Source organism: Temnothorax americanus, unplaced genomic scaffold (assembly GCF_048541705.1).
Source record: "Temnothorax americanus isolate GAGA-0224 unplaced genomic scaffold, ASM4854170v1 Scaffold21, whole genome shotgun sequence".
Classification (NCBI taxonomy): domain Eukaryota; kingdom Metazoa; phylum Arthropoda; class Insecta; order Hymenoptera; family Formicidae; genus Temnothorax; species Temnothorax americanus.
Window position 1 is genome coordinate 783,770 of NW_027509349.1, and position 23,631 is coordinate 807,400.

The 23,631-nt window shown below is 35.7% G+C and overlaps 1 protein-coding gene across 3 annotated transcripts in view; it reads left to right on the forward strand.

Annotated features, from left to right (window-relative positions):
- Nucleotides 1-23,631, forward strand: part of Rho-5 (rhomboid-5) — a 92,384-nt gene that overhangs the window by 51,968 nt on the left and 16,785 nt on the right. For all 3 annotated transcript variants that reach the window (XM_077406732.1, XM_077406734.1, XM_077406733.1), the window contains exons 7-9: nt 20,331-20,663; nt 21,652-21,838; nt 22,942-23,031. In XM_077406732.1, coding sequence (XP_077262858.1) covers nt 20,331-20,663; nt 21,652-21,838; nt 22,942-23,031 — 610 coding nt within the window. The remainder of the gene's footprint in view (nt 1-20,330; nt 20,664-21,651; nt 21,839-22,941; nt 23,032-23,631) is intronic.

Here is a 23,631-nt window from a genome sequence, read left to right on the forward strand (position 1 = left end):
AAGGATTATAACTTCTTCTAAAGGGTATTTACTAAGAACTTGTTAAGAAAACTCGGACTTATAAAAGTTTAATAAATTTTAATATTAAAAAGAGCATGGAATATCCGAAACTTGCTTTCATTTTAATTAATCGTCATATTATCTGTCGAAAGTTAATTAAATAATAATTATATATTAAATTAACTTGACGTTTCTAATTATCTAAATAATTGTAACGCCTCTTATGTAAATTGACATCTTTGTGAACGAACCAAAGCCAGAGGTTCTGAAAAGGACTAGAAATGTAAAGAGGATGCAGATTCTCATAGAACGAACCACCGTAAGGAAAGTTTGCTGTAGAAGCGGGATTCGAAAGGGGATTCTACACGCGACGCGGACAGGAAGCTATTCCTTAAACATTCATCGCGACCGCCATATTTAAACGCGCGAGAGCACGGGAAACCCGCGGCGGGTATAGACTCCGGTGTATACCACCTTCGGGGAATCCCGCAGGGGGACCACGAAGTCCTCTCTCTCTTTATCCAGCACCCTGCACACGATGCATAACTTTATAATTCACCTCCATCTTGCTAAAGTGAATATATATCCGTGCCATACAAAGGGTTTTGAAAGAAAATACGCGTGCTTTACGCCAAATTGGTTAATTTCCAGAGAAAAACCTCGCATTGATATGAATTAAATATTTCTTTTTTACGTGACTGGGGAATAATAGCCGGAAAAAGTAGGTCATTTACAAAGAGCTTAGGTGTATTTATGAGAGGCAAATGAAAGAGTTGACTTTCATTTTGAAATGATTTTTATAAAATTTTATAAGGCGATTTTAAACAGTTTCTATTTTATAAAGGAAGAAAATTAAATAGAATTTTTATATCACAAAATTATTTTAACCTTTACAATAAGCAATAACACAGAAATATTAATTGGAAAAATTCGACAAACATTTTATAACAGTTTTCTGTTAGCAGCTGAAAGTTTGTTTTAAAGATGATTAAACAATGATTTTATATGGCGATTTTAAACAATTTCTATTTTAGAAAGGAAGAGAATTAAATAGAATTTTTATATCATAAAATTATTTTAACCTTTACACACAATAAGCAATAATACAGAAATATTAATTGGAAAAATTCGACAGACATTTTATAACAGTTTTCTGTTAGCAGCTGAAAGTTTGTTTTAAAGATGAAACAATGATTTTGCTATCTGATGAAAAAAGGTAAAACTTTATGTTTTACTTGATCTCTTTTGACTTCAGAGAGAGGGAGAGAATATTTTAAAAATAGCTTTGTTTTCTGGGATTATTTCCTGGGAAATTTTAATAATCTACAATTACACAAAAATCATATAAAGTGAAGAACACACACGTTAGGAAAATACATATTTTGAATATTTTTTATTTCAATTTAGGACCCTTTGCAACCAATACACCGTTTTGTTCTCGTTTTCAATCGTTGAGTACTCCTTTTTCATAATTAGTCAGTCACGGTAGTTTGAATTTTTGGAATATCGAACCTTTGGTCTTTCAACTGCAAAAAAAATGTAACTTTATACATTCATCCTATCTCTCGCTGACTATTTTTTGTTTTCGAAATTGAAATTGCAGTTGCAAAATCATGATTTTGTCTCAAAACTTATGGGTTGCACTGTGCACATACACGTTTATCTTGTATCGTGAAATACAAATAAATTTTAGCCGAACGTAGGAAGGGAGGAACGTGTTTCTCTTGAATGAACGCTTCCTGAAAGATGGGGATCTGGAATATCTATAAATATTTTTATAGCATAGATATAAGATATGTGATCCCTTGGACACCCGATATATCGAAGACAAAACCCGCGTGAAGATTCATTGGGATTCGTATAAGAAATCTATACGGGCCCGCCCAATTCTGATCGCCCTATTGGTGAGTTAATTAAACGCGCTAATGAATTAGATCGTCGGAACTTCGAACCACGAAGTTCAAAATTGAGTGGAACTTTCTCACGCGGAATTAACATTAATTTTTCATGATTCCATTTACATTAATTAAATGTTAACTTGAAAAATTTACCAGGCTTTGAACAATATGGTTGAGCATTCGCGCAGGTATAATTAATTAATATTGCTATTCATCAAGAAATAAATACCTTTGTTTCGGTTAAAATTTTAGTGTATAAACACTTTTAAAATTTACCTATTCTTTCCGTCAATATATCTTTTTGAAATCTAGAAATGAATTTTTGCCAATAAAAGACAAGAGTATTTTTTTAAATAATTGATGAGCAAATATATAAAAAATGTTTCATGAACTACAACATTCCAGAAAGCAAGTTAATAACAGAATCATATTATTCTAATGTCAATTAAAGTAAAGTCATTCAGTTTTCTTCAGTTAATCGAGTTTGTTTTAATAGAAACCTGTTTTGTGGTACAGTTGACAAAATATCCGAGCTAGAAAAGTTATGGTAGAATATTGAGTAAAAATTTTAAATTTTAATAACAGTATATTTCTTTTTATCTTTATATAAACTTGAACCCACAAAAATGTTTCACTAGAGAGGGAAGAACGTATATACGTCCTTCTCTTTGATTTAACACGTCTCATGTCATCGGATATATCGTATACGTTTCGACTCGTCCAAATTCCAAGCATTCACGTCTTCCTGTCTTCGCGAGCTGTATATTGTTTCTTAAATTAAGCGTGAAAAGACGAGTTTGTTTTTTTACATTCTTCCTTTTACGTGCGTTCTTTTGCATCGCGCCTTTTTCTTTGTTCTTCTCTTTGCGAAAAGCGCAGTATAGGGGTGTCCGCAACAAAGAATACTTCATTAGGTATAGGCAACGTTGGGCCCGTCTCGGAAATGGCGGCAGCTTTTATTACGGAATACCGCGACTTCATGAACCCGAGTTCGCACGCGGTATTGCTTGGAATACCCGCGGCATTCTGGAACGAAACCCCCCTCAGATTTGCAAGCTCGCGCTCGCGAAAGCCAGTGAAAATTCGTGCGACGAACGTTTTCCCAAGCTCACCTCTCTTTCCCCGTTAATATCGAATAATATTGAACTGCAGTGTAGGTATATGCCTCCAAAGAGATTTTTATGAAAAGTCTAATACACTTCTCACGTTTCAACAATTGTTATTAATACAAATATAAAGAATTGACATCTTTTCGTAAATGATGTTTTATATATGGAAGACATTTTAATTATATATCTATATTTTTATATACAATATATAATTTAATATGATAAATAAATTTGTTTCGTGAGCAAACACTTTTTAAATCGCTTTTATTTATTTGTCACGTGAACATTTTTCAAGATTTTGAAATTGTAAAATTTCTGACAAAACACTTCAGGCATACGCAATGTGTTCCTAATTTATTTAAAAAAGTTTAAAATCTGTCTTAAGCATATCAAATTATGATTAATTGTTAATATATAATTGAGAAAGAAGATTTTAAGACTTTTAAAAGTAAAAATAATACAATATGATTACAGATTATTTTAAGCTTATTAATTTTCGAAAATTTCAACTTAATGAAGATTGCATTATCTTCCACGTTCTTTAACTCTTCCACGCGTTTAGCAGGATATACATGTCCTAGGACGTGTAATAAATAATGTTTCTAGTGAATATTGATTCATTAAAATAGGTCTCACTTTAAAGGAAATTGCCTAAACTTTAACAAATAGTGTTAGAAACATTATTCTAAAATATGAAAAATTATTTGTTTAATAAAATTTGAAATTTCTTCATTATAAATTTACTGTATAGATTTAGTTAAGAAATTTCTTTCAAATTTTACTAATCGTGAAAGGTTTGACATGGTGTATACAGCGTTACCTTCGCGTGGCGATTATTCAAATGCGTTTACTTTGATAATATAAATTTCTGATAATATTTATACTGTATATGGACTATAAATGAAACTCTCGAGTGTCGAGTCTCTTGTATCTCAAGAAATATAGTAGTGATATTGGTTACGGATATAGTGGATATACGTGATAGATTAAACTGAGAACTTTTGGATCTGCGATGTAGTTCTTTTTAATATACATTTTTTAATTTTGTTCTATAAATTAAATAAATATTTTGCGATCCTAACAATGTCTCATTTGCAAACTTTCATTAAAATTTAAAGATATTTTATTTTATCAATTTATCATATTGGGTCCGCTGTGTTGGACCATTATTTTACATTTTGACATTATTTTCGTGCGTGCGAAACTGCGCAATATTTACTTTCAAGATTTCATTAGAGTTTGGAAATAATAATTCATTCTTTGCATTCACCATTTCGAATTTGCAGTACGTTTGATCTCGCTTTCATATTCATCAAATTCAAAAATGTTTAAAAATAATTAAACTAGATGTGCTATTTAAAAAAAAATCAGATGTGAAGTTGGTTAAATAATAATTATAATAAATGTTTAAACATTTCCGATTATATAAAATTAAGGAATTAAAAGCTTAAACGGAAATCGTAAAACAAAGATATTGATAGTTTATTCTTTATTTTATACTTAAATAAAACAGAAACGTAACGAAAGAGTGTGCCGAAACGCGGTAACGCGCCGCAACGTAATACCGTTATAGCTGGAGATATGGTGCGGACATAACTATATCGTTGCCAATATCGTGTTACTACCGGCATCATTAAAACGGACTGGAACGTTTCCATACTCGCGGCGGCTTTAATCTCCCGTTGAAATTCATGCGGGTTAAACATTAACCCTGGGTTTTGCGCAAGGCGGTCTTCGTTGCATCGCGATGCACCTGCGCGAATGCATATATGAGCCGTCCTGTACGATACCGTGATGCATTTAATATAGTCAATATCCAAAGCAACGAAATAACCGGATCGGTCGTGTGCGGCGTCGTTGTATTTACCCGAATCGGTGCGTATCGATCTAAAGATCGATTTATGGTTTTCGAGCTTAACGCTAACTATTGAGTACATATTTTATTCTCAAAGAGGGAATATGCTTTTAAATATATTATTCCAGCGCTTTTACGTTTATTTGGAAGCCTTCAAGCGTATCGATAAAATGATTGTTTTATTTGAAACTATACAGAATCATGCTATATACACGTTATTACGCGTGTCACATATATCCTTGCATGGAAGAAAGAGGGTGGAGGAGGGAGAAGTCTTTCTTGCGCAGACATATATGTGTTACTTACGATATGTAAACCATCATGTAATGCCCTTTTCACCTAATAGCTGCCAAATATTTCGGCGTCATGCAAATACTCAGCAAACGCTCGCGCAAATTGTCTTACAATTGACCGTCGATTAATACCACGCTCCTCTCCAACAGCCATTAAGCGAGCTAATTTAATCCACGAGTTAGGCTCGGAATTAATCGATCAGATCACTTTCTCCGGCAAGATCCAGGCGACGTTAAAATTTTCGAAATTTCTATGATTGTCGACGTCACAGGCGTTTCAAGACTCTAATGCATTAACGTTTTCAGGAATGCATTTACAATCTTGATATTTCGAAATTTAGAATATTGAAAAAAATGTAACAATTTTAATATTTTAATATTCTAAGCAAATATTGCTTATTATGAGAGTGCGCTTTTCCATTTTCTTAAGAATGTATTCATAGATTGTTCCAAGATTACGTCTAAGTATCTGTGTAAAACTTCAGCACAATTCTCTTACTGGTTTAAAAGTTATTGTAATTAAGGATGTGTTGGAGGTATTTCAAATATATTCAGAAAGTGTTGTAAATTGTTTCTAAATTAAATTAAAAATACTCTGTAAAATTTTGAAGTTATTTAAGAGTTATTTAAGTTTAAAGTTGATATAGAGAATCGAAATTTTTGCTGTAAATATAAATAAAATAATAAATAAACCATTAAGATATATTTCTTAAATTTTTTTTATGTGTAAAACATACATCATTGATATTGTATTTTAAGTTTTAAAATTTTTTTTAACAAAACTATTTTTTTAATTGTTTAAACAATACTAATTATTTAAATAACAAAAAATCATACTCAAACTGTTAACGGTAATCCCTTCTAACATATAAAATATTTTGAGTTGTTTGACATACATGCAAAGTCTTCTTTTATTGAAAGTTTAACTTTTAGCAAGGACTGTACAACCCGTACATACTCGGTAATTTTTGGAATTAAACGATTTTAAACAATTACTTTACTGTTATTCCAGCAAGCTGAAATATTTAAAAAGGCGTTATAGTATTTTAGGCATTTAATGACCTTTTTTTGAACTTCACAGACACTATATAGGTACTTTAGGATTCTACAATTTCAATATTTAATAATTTACCGACGTAATTTCTTACGCTTTTATATCTCGTTGGACTTTTACAAGATAATATCGCTTGCTTTATTATTTTAACATATTTCGTGGATTAAAAGATTTTTTTTGACGATTTATAATTCAACTTTATGTTTATAATATATAAAGTTCGAGAATTTCATATATTTTATATAAGGCTATGATACTCCGAATTTTAGCATCGAGTATTATTGGATGCTGCAATTTTGAGATTGTATAATAAATAGTGATAAAGAGAGAAATTTAATTTTAGGAATATTCATCAAGAATGTTTCTTGCTGTAATTTTCCGTAATTACAAAGAGATAAAAAACTGTGTGTAAAATTTCATGTACATATTTTAAATTGAGCAACTTAAAGCTAATTTTTTTGGTAAAGAAAACTTGATTAAACGCCGGTTTTATATTCTCGTAATTTTAATATTAAAATATTAGTGACTAAAATCTTGACTAAATTTAAAGCTCCCCCCCCCCTCACACACACACACATGCACATTATTTAAATACAAACGAAGACTTGAAATTAAACGAAACAAAAAGATTTTTATTTTATTTTATTAAAAGTGTATCTATGTAGAAATTAATTTGTAAAAGACCATTTAATTTTATTTGCCATTTTAAAGACAAAAGAAAGCTCTTTCAAACTCAACTTTTTTAAATTCTCTAATGCAATGCCGAAGTTTGCACATCTAATTTTTCAGCGCTCGGGATAGAAATTCGAAACAACGGCATTTGCTCCCTTAACGTGACTGCGAATGAAAGTATATCTGATGTCGTTATTTTATAAAAGGATTGCAAACAACTGTCGCGTCGTGTTGTTGCATCACATCAGTTACGTAATAATCGTGAATTTAAATTTTATCGCAAATTACGCCCGGCGCATAAACTGCGTTAAGCCAAACGGGGTTTGGGATTGAATGCGTTTTGGAAATTAGGATTGATACAGAGGGCCGAGCGGTATAATGGCGATTGCTGCTGGCATTATATTAATTAATGGCGACGCATTTATTACGAATGCCTGACATTTACAATGGATCTTGCGTATGAGAAACTAACGCTATGCGACCGTTAATGAAACGCGGGATAATTGAACGGGCAGATTTGGCTTTGAGTAATCACTAATTATTCCCCGTGTTGTAACGTTTATTGATCCTTCATAAAACTGATTCTCTGCCGCGGAGCGTCCTCCATTTTTCCGTAATTTCGAATTATTCCCCGTGTGTTGTAACGCTTATTGATCCTTCATAAAACTGATTCTCTGCCGCGAGCGTCCTCCATTTTTTCGTAATTTCGAATTATTCCTCGTGTGTTGTAACGTTTATTGATCCTTCATAAAACTGATTCCCTGATGCCTCCATTTTCAAAACTACCATCACGTCTACAATTCTACAAAGAAAAGAATCATCAATTTCTAACAATTCTTGTTGCTGATCATATTTTTTTTTATCATTGAATTTAAAAGATTACCTATCTTCCATATTATATTGAAAACTGCAATGTGTTTCATAATTAAGCTCTTTAATCGTGAGTTTTTTAATTATGAAACATTGAAGGAAGAATAGCTTGAAAAAGTCTTGCGGGAAATTATTTAAGCTACATAATTAAATCATTATACATTATGACGTCCAAAGAGAATTTAGCCCTTCCGAATTTATTAAGAAACATCACCGGCCTTCATTATACTTCACGTCACAAAATTCTCATTAACATCTTTGATAAAAATTTCCTCCAAAAAAAAGTCTCACAAATTTCTTTTCTTTACAACTTTCTTTTCAACGTGCATATGTGTAAGACCAACACTGTTTGAAGCTCGACCTCTGCGAAACCGATCACCAATTAAACTCAAACAATTCGAAGTCCCCGTTGGTGTCTCGTCCAGAGAAAAGAAAAAAAGAAGAAAGAAATTCTCTTTCAAAATTGGCGTCGGGAGTATTTCTGGATACCCAATCCTTTCGCCGTGTCTCCTCGCAGCTCGCTGGTCGAGCGAATACTGAATACTGACCGGCGACTGGTGCATCCGAGTCGAGCGTCCGAATATCGAGCGGTTCTGGTATAGCGCGTCGTCGCGTCGGTCGTCGGCGGGGGGATCATCGGGGACGAAGCCGGCGCGAGCGCATGCGGAACGGACTCTAGGTCAGGTCACGCGGGTCAATCGCCGGGGTCGTTAACACTGCCGAGAGACCGACCGGCCTTATGCACGAAGGTGCGCAGGTGCGCGCTCGCTCTCGCACGTGTGTCGGGCACGCGCGCAGCTGGTCTCTCGTTGCCCGAAGGCGCGCACCGCGCGACGAAGGGAAACGGCGGTTTTCGGGCCTTGAGGAATCCGCACTCGACGGTTTCGAGGTTTCCATAAGTAAAACCGAGGGGGGAGGGGGGGGGTTTGCTAACGAGTCCGCGCGCGCTCCGTCTGATGCCCGCGACCCCGCACGTCTGCACTCCACTTTCTTGCGGCTCTAACTTTTGGCGCACCGCCGCGCGCTGTTGTACAGCGCGGATTTTTACGATACAAATAAGCAATGTGTTGCGACGCGCGGCAGCGATAAAGAGAAATATAAAAACGTAATGAGCCAAAACCGAGGCGGTAGCGCGCCGCGACTGGCAAATTAAATTGTATATGAGATACGTTCCTGGTGGGACAAAAAGGAAAGATCTCTTTGATTCTCATTTGTGCAGATAACTTTCGTACATATAATTTCCCTAAATATAGATTTTTAAGATTGAATTTCAACAGTAATAATAATAGATTATTAAAAAAAATATTTGCAACACGATATTATATATAGGATAAAATAAGTCTTTTACGATTATAATCCTCTGATGTTATTTTAAAGGGGAAGGCGGTAATATTTTAAAAGATGACGATATCATCCCCGGTTTCATATCTCGAGATCCGCGGTTCATTTCTACCAAACTTCCTATCGTATCTTCTGATATACGAGATAAAAACAATTGACGTATCGCGAACAGAATCTATAATTCGCTATAACCTTTTACATTATAAACGTTATCGGTGTACAGCCAGTTTTCGAGAAATATCATTATCCTGAAACAAGATGGCGCGAACGTTATGGGGCGCGACTTTTATTTCCGCGACTGCGAAACTTTTCCGCACCGCTCTTTCGCCGTTAATGTCCAGTTTCAATTTTCGAGACTGAATTATATCGCCTTTTTGCCCTCCCGCGTGTGCTGATGACAAAATGGCGATCGTAACTCAAGCAGAATTACTTTTCTTTCGCGGCCGACCGCTAATTCTCAGCATTTTTACGCGACTGCTATAGGATCAGCAGTGCATGGCGCAAATTTAGCCAGTATTGCGTTTCTTTTCATTATTTACAATTGATAATAAAATAAAATATTAAATGTATTTTTCAAAGCCACTTTCATGATCTTAAAAAATTGAGTTGAAAAGAATCTCTTCGTAAAAAATTGAAGCCCGTAAATAAATTCTTATCCACTCGGCGTTGGAAGTCTTTTTAATTTGTTTTGAGGAACTTTCAGTTTTTATTGAGAATTTTATGAACATGAATTTATAAAATTTAATTAATAAAGAAACCTTTTCTGTTAAATATTTCTGTCTTTTTACAGAATCTTTTCATGAAAAATCGTAAGAAATACATTTTCTGTGGAAAATCCAGAGATCATGTTTCATGGAATCTCAACAATTCTTATTGCGCGAAATAATTGGGTTTAATCTTCTTCGTTAATTTTGTAAAAAGAATTTTTTGGATTTAACGTATAAAACTAGTATCGATATAGATACGAAATCGCCGAATACGACTCTTTTAATATCCCGCAGTCATCGAGAGCAATTGTGCGGATTCGAAGATTGAACGCACGCGTGAAACCGCAATTGTAAGTTTTTTGCATTGTTCAGGCTTTCCAGGCATCGCGAATCCGATCGATATTGTTCGGCGAGCAGGCGAGTCTATGGCGAACTCGTGAAGTGGCGTCTGATTAAGTGGCGCCATTAGAGGGTGGGTACTCGAAAAACGAACATAATCATTAGTAACCGAAGCAGTTTCCGGCACTCCCTCTAATAACCGGTTCGCACGCGATCGTAATTATTATTTGCGGCTTATATCGGTTCACTTTCAACGCGGGGATCGGCTTATCAATCGAAATGGTAGCGGCATCGCTGTTTCGGAATTGGAGCAACCAATACCGCACTGTTTGAAAGTCAAGAACGTGTATCTCGCGCGTGTGTATGTGTGTAATACGTTCCGCCAAACGGAAAGTTCGATGAAAAAAATTTTTCCGTACTATTTCTGTTTACTGGTCAAATTAATTTTACGTTATTAAAAAAGATAGAAAAAAGATAAATAGAAATAGAGAGAGAGAGAGAGAAAGAAAGAGAGAGATATCGTTTAGTTAAAACAAAAAATGTTAAAAAAAAATACGTATTATTTTTTACTGTGTAATTATTTTACTTTTACTTATAAACTCTCTTTTGCTTCACACAGCGAGTATAATATTAATTGTATGCACAAAGAGTAGACGCGCTCTATAATATAGGTACTCTAAAACATGGATAAAACAAGCGTCTGTATCCCTTTAAGGTGGCCTTAATGAAACCACAGTAAATTTTAAAATTTTGTCGAGAGAGGGAAAGAGAGAGAAAGTGCTTCTTAATGAAGGGAATAATAAGGGTCGTGCGTAATCGCGAAGACATAAATATTATAATCTAATCCGTGAAATTCCCGCACGCGCGTAATTATGGAAGCGGATTCACTTACGTTCTTGCCTTGCCTTTATGCATCGTACGATTGCAGTATCGTTTTACGCAGTGCGGTTATTACTGCAGCTATATATACGGGATAATTTTAATTCGCGCGCTCTGGCTCGCGCGATTAAGAGTGATCAGAAAGTAACGGTGAGACATGGGCTGATGAGAAAAAAGGGATAGAAACTTTATCTCTCGGAAAAAAACTTTGTTTGGGGTTTATTTTATTATATATAGAGTCCTCTATTATGAGATAGGCGACTAATATATTCGACAGCGAGGTTTCTGCTAAACTAATAGGCTTTATCTGTTGGTTTTACCATGAACTTATTGCCTTTAGGGTGAAGCCTATTTAGTGAAAAATTCATTGTTTGATCGTGCGTGTAGTCGTTGCAGAGAAAGAAATTGTGAAATTGGATGTTAATTGTCAAGTGTCATGGATATGAGTCTTTAAATTTTGTTTATTATATAATTAATAAATATTTGGCAATAAGTTCTGCATGCAGCGATAGAGTAAGGTCGTATTAATAGGAAAATACGGAATATGTTGAGTTGCTCAATTGTAGAGATTAGATTTGGTGATCGTAAAACCGCAAGGTGTGCTGCTCGTGTAACATGAGATACTCAGGGTACTTTTGGGTTGCTGGAGTATGAAAGTTATTGTATAGTAATAAAAGAAGAGAAAATACTATATTAACGTTAAGGGAAGGTTTATACGAATTTATAAGACTGTGCTGGCCTTGATTTGAAAGGGAAGGGTGGAGGGGGGGAAGATTATATAGGTAAAATATTTAAGTATAAGTAGGTTTACGATTGTTGCAAATATGCTTCTCCATTACATTTGTCTTTCAAAAACTTTAAATAAAGTTTTTTTAATTGCAATATCATGTATTTTGCACTTTATTAGCGATTTCCCGGGGTCTCATATTAGGAGTACCCTTTTGCGATTTTGCCGAAAACTCATTTTTCACATTTTTTTAATTTTCAGCAAAATTAATATTTAAATTAAATTTTACATTTTAGCATCTTAAAGCTTATTAAATTCCCTTCAAAATGACCTATTATATTTTTCAATTCTGCCCATAGACTTTTCCGGCAATCACACCAACAAAATAGATATGCTATCTCATAATCGGGTACTTTCCTCTAATAAAATAAACCCCAAACGAAGTTTTTTTATTATATATAATAAAATAAACCCCAAACGAAGTTTTTTTCCGAGAGATAAAGTTTCTATCCCTTTTTTCTCATCAGCCCATGTCTCACCGTTACTTTCTGATCACTGTTAATTGCGCGAGAGAGAAGCGCGTTAAGAAAACGGATGGGGTGATCAAAGATGCGTGTAACGTTTCACCTTTTTAATCTTTTATTTTTTAAATCTTTTTTTAAAATGTGTGTTAACGCACTAATAACGGTATCGGCACAATTATAAAAAATAAAAAATACAAGCTAGCAAAAGTGCATCTATATAAATAATATTGGAAAATATTCCTATAATACAAGTACATATAAAAATGTTTAATTAACAATAAACTTATTCATGTATTTATTTATAAACGAACTTATTAATAAAAGTGCGCTTGTTTAAACGCAGAGTACATATTTTATGATATTAAGCGCAAAATCGCAATACCTAATATACATTGTCACATCCAATCTTGCACGTAGAACTTATTTCGAGACAAACCCTCACCTTCGGGATATGTTATTGTGCCAAGTTTCTCGATTATTGTCATTACACGGAGCTAAATAGATAAAAGGAAAAAAAATATGTATATATATAAAATTGTAAAAAAATCTCTTTCCTCGTTCAGGCGTGTATTTAACGATGAATCTTACCTCGGATGGCTGGTTAGGGTTAAACGGCGAGTGCACGCGTCAACGCACACACACACACACACGCTGCGTGTGAAAGTGACGCGGGGCACCCAAAGCGGGTGGTCGCGCGGAAAAAATTGGCCTCTCTCTCATTAAACGATTAATTAGCGAGCGTGTGATGTGTCGAGAGTGACGCGCGCGCGCGGTAGGCGAAGTACCTAAGGGTTACGCGAGACGAATAAAGCAAATCACCGACGGTTGTTTTACAACCACAGTCCGCGAGCTATCGATCATTGTAATGAGTGGAAGAGAGGCTCGGAAACGATAATTAAAGGCAACGCGTTTAACGCGCGCGGTGGCGCGCGCGCGGGAGTGGAGGGGAACGGGGACGGGGGTGGGGGCGGTGAGAAGGGAGGTTTGAAGAATGTCAGTCCCGCTGGCGTACGTGGACGGAAAAAGCGATGTAAAAGCTGCAGGATGGAGGCCACACCCTGCTAAGGTCGGCGCGGGATGGTTGGCGGCGGCGTGGCGGCGTGGCGGCGAGAAAGGCACGGGGGGCGGCGGAAAGGGGAGAGTAATATCTCGCGTTGTAAAATCCACCCACGTGAAAAACAACCGGGGCACATCGCTATACCATTTACCGCTTGATAGGTGGTAGGGTGCTTTAAGCTCTGTCTTTTCTCCGCGAATGACATAGGCGGCCTGCCCCTCGTTCCCTTGCCCTCTGCTCCCTCCACCCCGTTCCGACATCTCGTTCTTCCCCGTCCGTTCTCTCTCCTGGTCCCCTTTTCACTCGATTTCTCTCTGTCTGTCCCAGTCCCCTTCTCAGCTCGTAGCAGTTTCTTCCAACTCATTTCTAGACGCGTCACGGTCTCCGCTAACATCTAACAGTCTCTATCGGGCCGTTTGAATCTGTCTTTCCGCAGTCCGACGTTGTCTTTCTCTTCGTTACAGTCGCTCGACGTGCAGTCCTTCAAATCTATTCCAGTTTCTCTCCGAGTTACTTCCAGATCCCTTTCCGGGCTTCACCTAGACTCTTTTAATCTCTCCTCCCAGCTCTTCCCTGTTCCAATTGTGTGTTCCAACTTTCTCTCTCGCGTCTAATTTTTTCTCAGCTTATCTTGTTAGTTTCTACCTTTGCTGCTTCTGTTATTTATTCTAGACTTCATCTTGGACATTTAATTTACCGTACATTTTTTATTTTTACTATTTCCATCAAATCAATACCGGCTTGTATTACGCCATGATTTCGATCCGCACGCTATTTTAAAATTTCTCTCTTTTTTTAAATTTCTCCTCGATTTTTCCATTATCCCAATCCTTTTCGTTGTCCGATCATAGGCAATAGCTGATAAATCCCATCGCGGTATAAAGATAGCGACCAAATCGAAGCTTCCGACACGGCTATATTATGAGGAAGCGTGACTAATTGTAAGCGACATTAAAGATTACACAAATTTACAAAAAGAATTTTTTATTATTTTGAACCAGACAAAGATGTTAGATTTTTTTATAGATTTTTGGATGTTGAAAAAAACGACAACTTTTTCCACAGCAGAATTGTATTCTTCAATCCTTCATAATATGTTTAAGTATTATAATTAAGATATGAAAATTTAAAAAATGCATTTTTTACATGATTTCTGATCAGAATTTCAAGATAACGTTAAATTTTCTCATAAAATAACCGCAAAAAGAAGCTATTTTTAATGCATTAAATCAATTATCTTTTAGAAACCCGACGTGCTGGTAAAATTTAGCTTGCAATATCGTTTTCAGCACTCATGTAAGTCTATTAAGAAACATCTTGTCTGGTTTAAATGCTCTTCAAAAGTAGGGCAGGCAGGAAGAAGACGGAGAAAGAGGGCGGTAAATACAGTGTCCAGTCGTCGGGCCGACTTTCAGAGAGTGCAGCAGCCATTTTTACACAGGGGGGACGGTCGCAGCGCGCGGAATAAGTGTCCTTAGAATTTCTCGGGGCCGACAACGGAAAGAGATGTAGGTAACTGAAACGCGCCAAGAGGCGGGGTGAAAGCACTCGCAGCAATACGTCGTGCTCCCCTTAAATCAAATTAATTAACTCCTCCTTCCTGATTGAGATAAGATTGTGCCGAGGGAACCTGCTCGCAGAAATTTCTTATTTTAAAAGCAAGCCAGAGAGTTTTATCTACTGTACATATATAGGAAGATTTGCAAATTTATTCTCTCTCTCCCCCTTCTCTTTGACTCTTTTTTATAATTTTTTAGGTGTGTTTCTTAATTACTTTTTGGTTCTGAATTTTGTTATAATACATTAATTCTGTTCCGATTAAAACTTAATTTAATTTTTGATAATAAAATATTGGCCGCATCTGGGCAACGGAATAAATATAAATGGTTTTCTAGCGTGTTATAATTATTCTGGGACATCCCGCTACGCTTTCATTTATTGTACGCTTATTTATCTGGCATACAATTTATCATCGACCTATGCATTTATCCGCGGTCGCGTCTTATCAAATCGAAATGGGCTAATGAAATTGGGCGGGAGACGGGCGTCGCGACACCCTTAATTTCCGGCCGGGACGTCGGTCGGGTGCACGGTGGCGAAACCAGCGGAAACGAGACGTTGTATTTATGTTAAAACTTAAACGCTCGTCTTAAATACCAGCCGAATACAGGCCAAAGCGTCGCGTCGCCTTACGGCTCTTTCGATCGCGCGGAATATTTCTGCGATGGCATAACTTCCTTCGCGCCATGCCGGGAAATTTCCGAAATGACCGAAATAGAACGTAGAAATTATTAGCAGACGCCGCAAATGGCGAATGCGAAACGCTAAAATAGAGTCTGTCTGGTTCTCTCCGACATTTATTTTATCGTATTTATCAGGTTATTGGCTAATTTATCCACACGTTAGATAAATCAGAGGACGACGAAAAATAGTATTTTCCACAACAATATCAAAATTTAAACTCTTTAATTTCCTGTTTATCTCGTAACTACGTATTTCTCTCTCATGGAAAAATACTACAGAAAGACTACTGTAGTTGCGAAAAGAGTACACGAAACTATAGTCATTATTACACTAATGGCTATAGTTTCGTGTGCTTTTTTCGCAAGCACGGTAGCTTTTTCCATAACGGCTTTTTCTCCCTTTCTCTCTCTCTCTCTCTCTCTCTCTCTCTCTCTCTCTCTCTCTCTCTCTCTCTCTCTCTCTCTCTCTCTGATCAAGATTAGATTTCAAAAAAGATTTTAACAACGATGAATTTGGAATTTCGATATACGTATTATAAAGATCAAAAGAGCAAATAATATCGATGATGAACTTCCGGTTAAACCTGTAAATTTTCCCGAGCATATTCTAAACGTGGCGCCGAGAAATATCGCTTCTTTCACGCGCTCTTGTGTGCATTCAAGTTGCACGGAGGCTTGCAAGCTCAGCTAACTTCTCAATTCTATCTCTCCTCATCTATTCATGGGACGGTCTCGCGGCGTGACATTCTTTCCGTGAATTTTGCTTAGGCGCATCCTCTTTCTTTTTGCATCCTCTAGTATTTTCGATTCAGGCTCCGTTTTAATCGTCATCTTATCGCTCTGTTAAGGAAATTAAACCTCATACATTTATTACTTCCAAATATTTGACCCTCTCCGCAGCTAATTTAATACCTTAATCGCAGTTTCCATAACATCTATTTCGGGTTGGCGTGGTCGGGTAAAAAATTCACGAATTTCCCCGGGGAAAATTACTAACACGGCGCGTTGCATGGTCCGCTGCAAGAGAGGGTGACAGCGCGTCTAAGAAGGAGGCGACTTTGCCATTAATTAGCCCTGATGCGCGCGATATCGACTCACCCTCCCTTTCTCCACCAGAGAGGCACGCTGTACTTCGCCTGAATGAATGCAGGGTTGCGCGAGGGATGCAGCTGCCGCTTCGAGAAAAATGTGGCGTCGCGGAAATTCTCGGTGCAGTTTTTTTTTTAATTTGCGCGAGCATAAATCGTCCTTGGTTCAAATCGCGTCTTATACCGCGTATATATGTATTTTTGAGATATTTCTTCGCTTACCGTAAATAGAAATCTGCTAATTTATTATTGCTACAGTAACGCGTAATTTATTTCTCGTAATCTACACTAATATATACAATTTTTATGGGTGCGGTGTGTGTTTGAACGTTATTAACTTAAAAACTATTGGACCGATTTTGAAAAAACTTATACCAACATGTTCCTTGAAATCTCAGGAGTGCTATAAAGCAATTTAATTTGGCGGTTCTTTAAAAAAAAAAGTGATATTTTTCAATTTATATAGCATTTTTGTGGATTGGTGTGTATGTATGTTTGCTTTTATATCTCGAGAAATTTTAAAGGAAAGAGTACTTAATTATAGTGTTTTTTAAATTTCTTAATGTAAACTAAGTGCACTTGCAATTTATTTTGGTTGGTTTTTTTTATCTTTAAAACTGATCGTTTCCAAATTAAATACCACTTATCTGTATATATAAGTGTCGAATATCTGTCTGTCTGTTTGACTGCGAACTACTCATTCATTAATGGGCCGATTCTCTTGCAAAAAGTGTCAAAATTGTTTTAATTGTGTGAAACTCGAGTTGAAAAAAACCGGTCACGACATAATGTTCAATCAAGGAAAACATTTATGCGGTCCGATTTGAAATTAGAGGCATTTAGTTATGATTCAATTTACGAATATCAATTTCATCCGAGAGTAATAATTAGGAAAATGGATGCAATATGTGATCATTGTCGAGCAAAAAAGTTTAAAAGCACCTGGAATGTGTTGTTCAAGCGGAAAAGTTAAACTACCGCCTTTAAATCAACCACCCGACACACTCTTTACGTTTGTCCACAATAAGGATATTGAAACACGAATGAAGTTGTTTGAAAAAAAACGACGCCCGGGCGAAGCCCGGGTAACCAGCTAGCGTAATTAATAAACGCCGATGAATAAATTAACATTTTTTAAATACAAATACACGGAGAGAATGTTCTCTTATTTACCCTGAAATCATGGTTAGTTGTGGGGCAACATGTACCACCAAGAATTTCATGCGAGTTATTCTGATTAATATCCACCATAATAAAAATATTAATATCTATTTCATTAAAATATAAAATATGTTTGATTAATTTTACTAAAATATATCTAGGAAATTTCAATAATTTTTCAAAATTTACCAATCTGTTCGGTAATATTTACCACGTTGTTTGTAAAATGTCTCTTGTATATTTTAAAAATTACTTGGTTCCCAAGTTGTCCCAAGTTTGTAGTGAATTTAAGGGTAAAATATAACAAAAAATTCTCTCCGTGCATGTTAGACCGTTATTCGTCCTTTTAATAAAGCACGGTTTACGGTAATAAATTATTAAATTTGTTGTATTTTGTAACTAAATAAATATAATTAAGTAACTTGTTTAAAGACGGGCGGAGATTAACAGAATATTTGCAAGACTTTATTAAGTATTCGAAAATCAGTAATAAATCTTGAAAAATATATGCACTGAGAAAAAAAATTGTTAGTCCCAAGAAATATTTAGTTCGATACGTTCAACTAAACATTTTAGTTAGTTAACTAAATATTGGTTGTTTCAACAATTTATTTCGTTTCTTTAATCAAGAATTAATTAATTCAACTAATGTTTAGTTAACTAACTAAAATGTTTAGTTGAACATATCGGACTAAATATTTCTTGGGATTGACAAATTCTTTTTCTCAGTGTGTATATCTTCGTAAATAATACCGATTTATATGGGTTCTGTTATTAAAATAATAAGTAGAATGATACTTTTGATACTTTTCTGCATGCCAAATAAATTTCTGAATTTTCATTAAAATAATTTTAGAGGTGAAAGATAATTCTCGTAAATGTGAAACAGACAAAAAGTGCATGAAAAGAAATATTATTTTTACCATCAGAGAATTGTACTCTCCTCGTAAAGTGTTATTGCCTTTAATATAATTGCCGGAATTATTGGTTTAAACTATTAGAAATTCTAGAACTTTAAAAATTAATAATTTTTGTTCCGTCATACTTAATTCTTCTCAAGAATGTGAGATAATAGGTCACATTTGAAAAAAATTCAGATTTAACATGCAGAAAAGTGACTCTAGTAAAAGTAACTATTCCTGTTATTTAAACAGCATATTTCTCGAGAGTCCGCTGCAATTTCCACATTTCCAGCATCAGAGTCGAATTTATGTCAAAATTGAAATTCGCAAGAATGAAAATTCTTTCAATTCCAATGAAGAGGATATGAAAACGCGTCACCGCTCGACAATGGAAACCGCGAATGCGAAAAAAATTAATAAAGATACATGCGCGCAAAAATAGAAGTTCTGTGTACTCAACTAAAATCAACGAGAAAATCACGAAATATTTCGTGCCCCGAATGCCCCGCTATATTCACAAACTAAAATGTATTATTATTATAAAAATTATAACCCTTATTTAACGCTATTGTTATACTTTTACTGAATGGAAGCGATTTAAAATATAGAGGTGTACAAATCATGTACGTTTAATCTGCAATTAATCTCTGTCTTATATAAACGCAAAATTAAAAGAGACATATAATTCTAAAGTATTGATAATTAAAAGTATTAAAGTATAAATTAAAATATAGTAAAGTTTAAAGAATGTTTTTTGTTTAATTTAAAATATCTGAATGTGTCTGAAATGTAGAACTATTATACAAATACTCGTATCTTCTGATATTACGCCAATAATACGTCAAAAATTTCAAAACGATACGAAAAAAAGACAATAAAATTTTGTCTGCATACTATCGATAATTAACTTTCGTATCATACATCGTATGATTTTTCTTATATTTGATCAAACACCAACACCTCCTTAAGCAATTATATTAGAATTATAACTTTCAATATTTTTATTCTTATAATTTTTAATGTAAACTTCTTAACTTTAAATTGCAGTATAAAAGCGCGATAGATATCTCTCTTATAGCCCGAGTGCCGCAGGGTCTTTCCTCTCTTTCACTATTATGTTAAAATAAATTTCTTATTTTTTCCCTCCGAAAAAGGATCTCGAGCAAACTTCCTGATTAAATTACTGAAACGTCGAGAGAGAAAAGAGGGAAAGATATAAACTAAGAAACACTATACATCACCTGAATAAGTTGCAAAATCATATTTCGTGTTATTTTTCAAGTTATTTCTACGTCTGGTAGCAATTTATAAAATATGACTTACAACACACGGCGTGTTTAAATATGCGCTCTCGTTTCTTATGTCGCACCCTCGTTCCGGTTTCAAAATCAATCGGACTCAGCAATTGATCGAACTGGACATATTCTCTGGACGGCGAAACAATATAAACGCCGCGCTTATCGAGTAATCTCTTCTTTTTTCTCAAAAAAATCTTCTACTCAATGTTTACTCCCATCCGATAGTAATGGAGGGGCATAAAGCTCTCTTCTTTTGCAGCAACTTCTTCCATAAATCACGCGCAGGAGAATAACATTCCTCTTTCGTTTTTAGGCAACCATCGCCGAGTTCCGGCACGACCGGCACCTCGACGGTATCGTCGACGACCGGCGAGGGGGACACGGCGCAGAGCATCGGCATGTACCCAATGGGCGTCGCGACGTCGTCGGCCGTGACGACGGCGACGCCGGTGACGACGGCGTCGGCGACCGTGCCGCTGGCCACCTCCGGCGTCGCCGCCGCCGGAAGCGCCGGCGTCGCCCGGAGCGTTTCCGCGCCGAGCGCACCGCGGCCGGTCGTCCAGATCACCAGCTCCTCGGCGAGCGCCTCGGCAGCGCAACGGCCGAGGCTGAGGAGGACCCAGAGCCGCACCGAGGCCATCCGGAAGTGAGTACGAGCCGACAGCGCCGATGCCGACGAAACGTTCCATTTTCCAAAATTCCTCTATTAATCTGGTCACTCTCTGAAAAGGATTGTTGAGTTGGACGTCGAAATGTGATGAAAAAATTGCTGGCACGAGAGCGATTCGCACGGTGTTAAGTGTGTGCGGCTGTTTAAAATATTGAATATTGTTTTTGGGAATTTCTTTTTTCGTCGATGCCGCAGTGAGAAGAATTAGTTTACTGCCGCACTGCGTTTACCAAATCACACGAAAAAAATAGATCTTAATTTAGGATTCTACAATTCCGGTAACATATGTAATAAATATGAAACGTGCGGGAACTAATAGGTCTCTCTTTTTAAAAACTTTCCTTTGTATTATTTTTCTGTATTCGTTATTTTTAAAGCACGAACTTTCACTTAAGTTAAAAAAAGATTATTTATTTGACAATTCTGATAGAAGATCTTATAGAATAGAAACAGTATATATATAATGCATCACTTTATTTTAAACGATAAAAGTAAAAATTGTGGGTATTGTTACATAAAGATTATTATTTACACCGAATTATTTTGAATCTGATTTATTCTACAAATAATATATTGTTAATTTGTTTTTAGAATTAATAAATAAATACAGAAACACGCTGCTTTTTAACATATTGATTGCCGTGTCATATGTGCGTCATTCATATAGAATGACACTCCTTGTTTCCGAGAGTGCCCCGTCATTCAAACACGAATGGCACTCAATTTTATATAACACAGTAACATTTTAACCTGAAATAATGTTTCATGGCAAAAGAGTAAATCATGAAAGAAAACGTGTTTGGCATCTTGGACGTTTTTTTTTTGTGAAATTGAGTGTGTCATTCACAAATGACGTGGCAATCAATGTGTTAATCGGTAAGGTAAATCCGACTTGAATTGTATTTGAGATAATACATATATGTGAGTCTTTGAGCGATGTATAATATCTTCTCAAATCTTGCAGCTATATCAGACGCGAGACAGCGCAGTTCTTCGGGGTCGACGAGGAATCGGAGACCTCGGAGAAACAGAGATGGCTGGACCGACGGCGACGCATGGCGTCGAGGAAGTACGGCGCTCTGGTACCGGAACACAGGCCGCCGGATCCGGACATCACCCGGGACGTACCGGACACGACCGAGACGCCGGAAGTGAGTGCATTGTACCACGAGAATATACGTTCTAGGCGCGATTACAATCGTATGAGCGATCGTGATCGATGATCCGGGAGTTTGGACTGCGTCAGCAGGATAAACCATATGTCGGCAGCGCGAATTAAAAGTTTTTCAAGTAGAGCAGTTTGACGAAAATGTCTGAGTTAGGAATGTATTGTCATTATGATTACAGAATGATTACGTATAATATACACGTCTTACAAGTGCACAACTGTCCGAAACGGATTTAATTCTGCTTGAATATATTATTAAACATGAAAGTCTAAGAGACGTGTACTTATTTTTTAAAGTAATATTTCAAAGTTAACGTTTATATTTGGTTTGAATCAATTATCACCGAACTGATAAGTGTTCTAGACGATTTTTTTTTTATGTACTTTATAACTGTGTTTAGATTTCCCAAGAATCTAATATTTTTTAAGACATCCATTCTCGTTATGACTTTCGTGAATAAGTTATACTTTTTCTAGAAATAAAAAATTTTTGAACCATTAGATTTTTAGAAAATCTAAAAACAGTTATAAAGTACGTGAAAAATTGAAGTTTTGTCCAAAACATTTTCTTGTATATTTTATTACCGTTTCAGTGATGATTGCTTAGAATTATATGTAAGAGTTTGCTTTGAGAGATTGTTTTATTCTTTGAACTTTAAAGTGGACACTTGAAAATACGCGTTTTTTTTTTAATTTTCGTTTGACGATATTATGGAAAATTAAATTGGTTCTGGATAGTTATGACATGACCTTTGACAGATAATTTTGGTACAACTCCTGGATTATTCTTAACAAAAAAAAATTAACAATTGAAAATAATTAATAATTGAAAATATTTAATAATTGAAAATAATTAATAATTGAAAATAATCAATGATTGATAATAATTTGTCGCTTCAGGCTGTTATTATATATGTATAACTAAATAAGTTGTTTTATTCAACAGTTGTATTAGATTAGAAAAAAAAAACGATATTAATTCTAAATAATTCTTTCTCTAAATTCGCTTCAATGATTTAGCAAGGAAATTAGGGATTTCAGGTAATTGCGATAAAAAAAAAACAACACATTTCTGAATATTCATAGGGTGTCACTCTCAGACGATGGCAGCAACCAGTACGGAGGAAAGATTCTGTAGCGAGAATGACGCTGTCGGGTCTTCATTACATCGTCGAGGTGAGTCATTGTCCCAATTTTCAACTTTTCAGTCTTAATTGTGGTGAAACCTGCTTTGACAATTTCTTGCTTTTACGAAATATTATCTATACAAAGTTCTATTATTTCACAAATTATTTATTACAACGCTTTCGTGATATACATTTGTCCAATTAATTATTCTGCTAATTATGAGAAACGTACTTCTCAGATTTGTTAAACACATTGTGGATTTATCTAGTTAATTTTTGGATACGATTAATTGGAAAATTTAATGCGCAGTCGAGCATTTAGAGCTCGAAATGTTAGTTCTCGGCCAGCCTGATCAGCTGGCTTCTCTTTGTGCGATTTTATCTTTATCGAGATTGCCGATCTCGATAAACATTTATATACGAAATAAATATACGTACATACGTATACATAAGTCCGCAAATGAATTTATTAGGATCACGCGGGCCCCAAATCGCGCGACGTAATTAGCCGGCCGGGTGTAAACCGCCTTCGTTGAATTACATTACATTAACCCTAAAGTTTAGATTAGCCAAAGTAGAGTAATATTCCAGTCATAAAAGTGGAGCGACCCGCACGCCCGTCGCCCCATTACGTATATAACTTCGGTTT